This window comes from Echiichthys vipera, assembly GCF_963691815.1.
Source record: "Echiichthys vipera genome assembly, chromosome: 11".
Lineage (NCBI taxonomy): Eukaryota > Metazoa > Chordata > Actinopteri > Perciformes > Trachinidae > Echiichthys > Echiichthys vipera.
In genome coordinates, this window is record NC_139836.1 from 15,001 (window position 1) to 20,000 (window position 5,000).

The window sequence follows — 5,000 nt, forward strand, 5'->3', positions numbered from 1 at the left end:
CTCTAGGAGCATAAACGTGTGTTAAAGTGTCCTCTAGGGGCATAAACGTGTGCTAAAGTGTCCTCTAGGGGCATAAACGTGTGCTAAAGTGTCCTCTAGGAGCATAAACGTGTGCTAAAGTGTCCTCTAGGAGCCTAAACGTGTGCTAAAGTGTCCTCTAGGAGCATAAACGTGTGCTAAAGTGTCCTCTAGGAGCATAAACGTGTGTTAAAGTGTCCTCTAGGAGCATAAACGTGTGTTAAAGTGTCCTCTAGGAGCATAAACGTGTGCTAAAGTGTCCTCTAGGAGCATAAACGTGTGCTAAAGTGTCCTCTAGGAGCATAAACGTGTGCTAAAGTGTCCTCTAGGAGCATAAACGTGTGCTAAAGTGTCCTCTAGGAGCATAAACGTGTGCTAAAGTGTCCTCTAGGAGCATAAACGTGTGCTAAAGGACGGTCAGACGTGGAGACGACAGGACAGAAGGGACGTGGACAGAGACGTGGACAGAGACAGAGACGTGGACGTGGACAGAGACAGAGACGTGGACGTGGACAGAGACGTGGACAGAGACGTGGACAGAGACAGGGACAGAGACAGAGACGTGGACAGAGACGTGGACAGAGACGTGGACAGAGACAGAGACGTGGACGTGGACGTACCCAGGATGGTGAGGATGCAGAGCAGGATGGCGATCAGGGCGTGGACGCTCACTCCCATCCTCCGAGCTCCAGCTCTGCACTGCGTAGGAATCCTTCTGGCGTCGCAGCGACACGACTGGGACCAGAACAAACAGTCAGCACATGAACACGGTAAACACAGCGTTTCCATCACTGCAACAGTTCAGTGGAACCCTCAGACCTTGATGGACAGTTTGGTGACGCTGGTCTGGAGAGGCCGTCCCCCGTCGCTGATGCGGACGTCCACGCTGTAGTCCGCGGGGTCGTCCAGGCTGAAGGTGCCCTGCTTCACCAGGACGTCTGCGGAGCCGTCTGAGAAGAGAACAGGGTTCAAAATGGCTGCTTCCTTTAAGGCAGAGGAACTTCCTGTCCTGTCGGTCTGACTCGTGTCTCCTGCTCTGGGTAAAGTTCATACTGAGTCTGTGATTATCGGACGCTCGGGCATTTAGGATCTGGTCCTCAGCGTCAGAGGGGACGGCAGCACCTTCAACAGCGCACTCATCTCTACGCAGATGACGTGACGCTGTGAACACACCGACCCCCATCAGCCCAGAGGCAAAGCTTCCTGCTGAGGCGACCTCAGGGGCCCCCAAACAAAGACAGGAAAGACCCAGCACACCAGAGACCTGGACCCTATTCAAGACCTGGACCCTGTTCAAGTCTCACACAAAGCAACAAACAGCAGCTCTGGGTCGCATAAAAACAGGCTGACACTGAGACTGAAGACCTGAGACACTAAAGACCTGAGACACTGAAGACCTGAGACACTGAAGACCTGAGACACTGAAGACCTGAGACACTGAAGACCTGAGACTGAAGACCTGAGACACTAAAGACCTGAGACACTAAAGACCTGAGACACTGAAGACCTGAGACACTAAAGACCTGAGACACTAAAGACCTGAGACACTAAAGACCTGAGACACTGAAGACCTGAGACACTGAAGACCTGAGACACTAAAGACCTGAGACACTGAAGACCTGAGACACTGAAGACCTGAGACACTAAAGACCTGAGACACTAAAGACCTGAGACACTGAAGACCTGAGACTGAAGACCTGAGACACTAAAGACCTGAGACACTGAAGACCTGAGACACTGAAGACCTGAGACACTAAAGACCTGAGACACTGAAGACCTGAGAGACACTGAAGACCTGAGACACTAAAGACCTGAGACACTAAAGACCTGAGACACTAAAGACCTGAGACTAAAGACCTGAGACACTAAAGACCTGAGACACTAAAGACCTGAGACACTAAAGACCTGAGACTAAAGACCTGAGACACTGAAGACCTGAGACACTGAAGACCTGAGACACTAAAGACCTGAGACACTAAAGACCTGAGACACTGAAGACCTGAGACACTGAAGACCTGAGACACTAAAGACCTGAGACACTGAAGACCTGAGACACTGAAGACCTGAGACACTGAAGACCTGAGACACTAAAGACCTGAGACACTGAAGACCTGAGACACTAAAGACCTGAGACACTGAAGACCTGAGACACTGAAGACCTGAGACACTAAAGACCTGAGACACTAAAGACCTGAGACACTGAAGACCTGAGACACTAAAGACCTGAGACACTAAAGACCTGAGACACTAAAGACCTGAGACACTGAAGACCTGAGAAGGTAAGGGGTCAGGTGAGGGGGTCAGGTGAGGGGTCAGGTGAGGGGTCAGGTGAGGGGTCAGGTAAGGGGTCAGGTGATGGGTCAGGTGAGGGGTTCAGGTGACGGGGTCAGGTGAGGGGTCAGGTGAGGGGTCAGGTGGGGGGGGTCAGGTGAGGGGTCAGGTGAGGGGGTCAGGTGGGGGGTCAGGTGAGGGGTCAGGTGAGGGGTCAGGTGGGGGGTCAGGTGAGGGGGTCAGGTGAGGGGGTCAGGTGAGGGGTCAGGTGAGGGGTCAGGTGAGGGGGTCAGGTGAGGGGTCAGGTGAGGGGTCAGGTGGGGGGTCAGGCGAGGGTTCAGGTGGGGGGTCAGGTGGGGGGTCAGGTGAGGGGGTCAGGTGGGGGGTCAGGCGAGGGTTCAGGTGGGGGGGTCAGGTGAGGGGTCAGGTGAGGGGTCAGGTGGGGGGTCAGGTGAGGGGTCAGGTGAGGGGTCAGGTGGGGGGTCAGGTGAGGGGGTCAGGTGAGGGGTCAGGTGGGGGGGTCAGGTGAGGGGTCAGGTGAGGGGGTCAGGTGAGGGGTCAGGTGAGGGGTCAGGTGAGGGGTCAGGTAAGGGGTCAGGTGATGGGTCAGGTGAGGGGTTCAGGTGACGGGGTCAGGTGAGGGGTCAGGTGAGGGGTCAGGTGGGGGGGGTCAGGTGAGGGGTCAGGTGAGGGGGTCAGGTGGGGGGTCAGGTGAGGGGGTCAGGTGAGGGGGTCAGGTGAGGGGTCAGGTGAGGGGTCAGGTGAGGGGGTCAGGTGAGGGGTCAGGTGAGGGGTCAGGTGAGGGGGTCAGGTGAGGGGTCAGGTGAGGGGGTCAGGTGAGGGGTCAGGTGTGGGGTCAGGTGGGGGGTCAGGTGAGGGGTCAGGTGAGGGGTCAGGTGAGGGGGTCAGGTGAGGGGTCAGGTGAGGGGTCAGGTGGGGGGTCAGGCGAGGGTTCAGGTGGGGGGTCAGGTGGGGGGTCAGGTGAGGGGGTCAGGTGGGGGGTCAGGCGAGGGTTCAGGTGGGGGGTCAGGTGAGGGGTCAGGTGAGGGGTCAGGTGAGGGGTCAGGTGGGGGGTCAGGTGAGGGGTCAGGTGGGGGGTCAGGTGGGGGGTCAGGTGAGGGGTCAGGTGGGGGGTCAGGTGGGGGGTCAGGTGGGGGGGTAAACACTTACTGCCGTGGTCTCTGATGGAGAAGTTGGAGCTCTCAGCGGCCAGACTGAAGCTGAAAGAGGCCGGCTGCTCGTCTTTGTCCGCAGCTCTCAGGGTTCCAACGAGCTGAGGACCAGAACATCATCTTCATCATCATCATCATCATCATCATCAGACCTATGAACGCCGTATTAAAGACGTATGAACGCCGTATTAAAGACGTATGAACGCCGTATGAACGCTGTATGAAAGACGTATGAACGGCGTATGAAAGACGTATGAACGCTGTATGAAAGACGTATGAAAGACGTATGAACGGCGTATGAAAGACGTATGAACGCCGTATGAAAGACGTATGAAAGACGTATGAACGGCGTATGAACGGCGTATGAAAGACGTATGAACGCCGTATGAAAGGCGTATGAACGACGTATGAAAGACGTATGAACGGCGTATGAAAGACGTATGAAAGACGTATGAAAGACGTATGAACGGCGTATGAAAGACGTATGAACGGCGTATGAAAGACGTATGAACGGCGTATGAAAGACGTATGAAAGACGTATGAAAGACGTATGAACGCCGTATGAACGGCGTATGAAAGACGTATGAACGCCGTATGAAAGGCGTATGAACGGCGTATGAAAGACGTATGAACGCCGTATGAAAGACGTATGAACGCCGTATGAAAGGCGTATGAAAGGCGTATGAAAGGCGTATGAACGGCGTATGAAAGACGTATGAACGCCGTATGAAAGACGTATGAACGCCGTATGAAAGGCGTATGAAAGGCGTATGAAAGGCGTATGAACGGCGTATGAAAGACGTATGAACGCCGTATGAAAGGCGTATGAACGGCGTATGAAAGGCGTATGAACGGCGTATGAAAGACGTATGAACGCCGTATGAAAGGCGTATGAACGGCGTATGAACGCTGTCATGAGGTCGTCGGCGTGCGTCCTGTCAGATCTCGGCCCGTCCCAGAGAAACCTGCGTAAACAGAAGATCTGAACCCGTGAATCTGTGGACGATCGTCCTGAATCATGCAGTTTTATCGTGCGCTCAGAGGAACACGGTTTGTTGGTCTAAGGACTCGAACCGCCGGACTGCAGGGCTGAAAATACAGAAAATAACGACATGAGCAGAAACACTTTCTCACCGTGTCGACGCCGTCGTGCTCGCACACGAAGATCTCGTCCACCGCCAACTCGGGTTTGTTGTCATTGACGTCCTGAACGATGATGTTCACTTTGACGAAGGACTCCAGACCTGCAGAGGACACAACTCAGGTTTACTTAATCCTCAGAGGACACAACTCAGGTTTACTTAATCCTCAGAGGGCAGGACTCAGGTTTACTTAATCCTCAGAGGACACAACTCAGGTTTACTTAATCCTCAGAGGACACAACTCAGGTTTACTTAATCCTCAGAGGGCAGGACTCAGGTTTACTTAATCCTCAGAGGACACAACTCAGGTTTACTTAATCCTCAGAGGACACAACTCAGGTTTACTTAATCCTCAGAGGACACAACTCAGGTTTACTTAATCCTCAGAGGACACAAC

At 54.0% G+C, this 5,000-nt stretch overlaps 1 protein-coding gene across 1 annotated transcript in view; it reads right to left on the reverse strand.

The window, feature by feature from the left end:
* cdh5 (cadherin 5) overlaps positions 1–5,000 on the reverse strand; it is a 34,436-nt gene that overhangs the window by 6,745 nt on the left and 22,691 nt on the right. Inside the window, exons 10-13 of the mRNA XM_083923448.1 lie at positions 4,596–4,705; positions 3,460–3,562; positions 838–968; positions 639–753 (exon numbers count right to left, since the gene is read on the reverse strand). Of these exons, the coding sequence (XP_083779574.1) occupies positions 639–753; positions 838–968; positions 3,460–3,562; positions 4,596–4,705 (459 nt within the window). The remainder of the gene's footprint in view (positions 1–638; positions 754–837; positions 969–3,459; positions 3,563–4,595; positions 4,706–5,000) is intronic.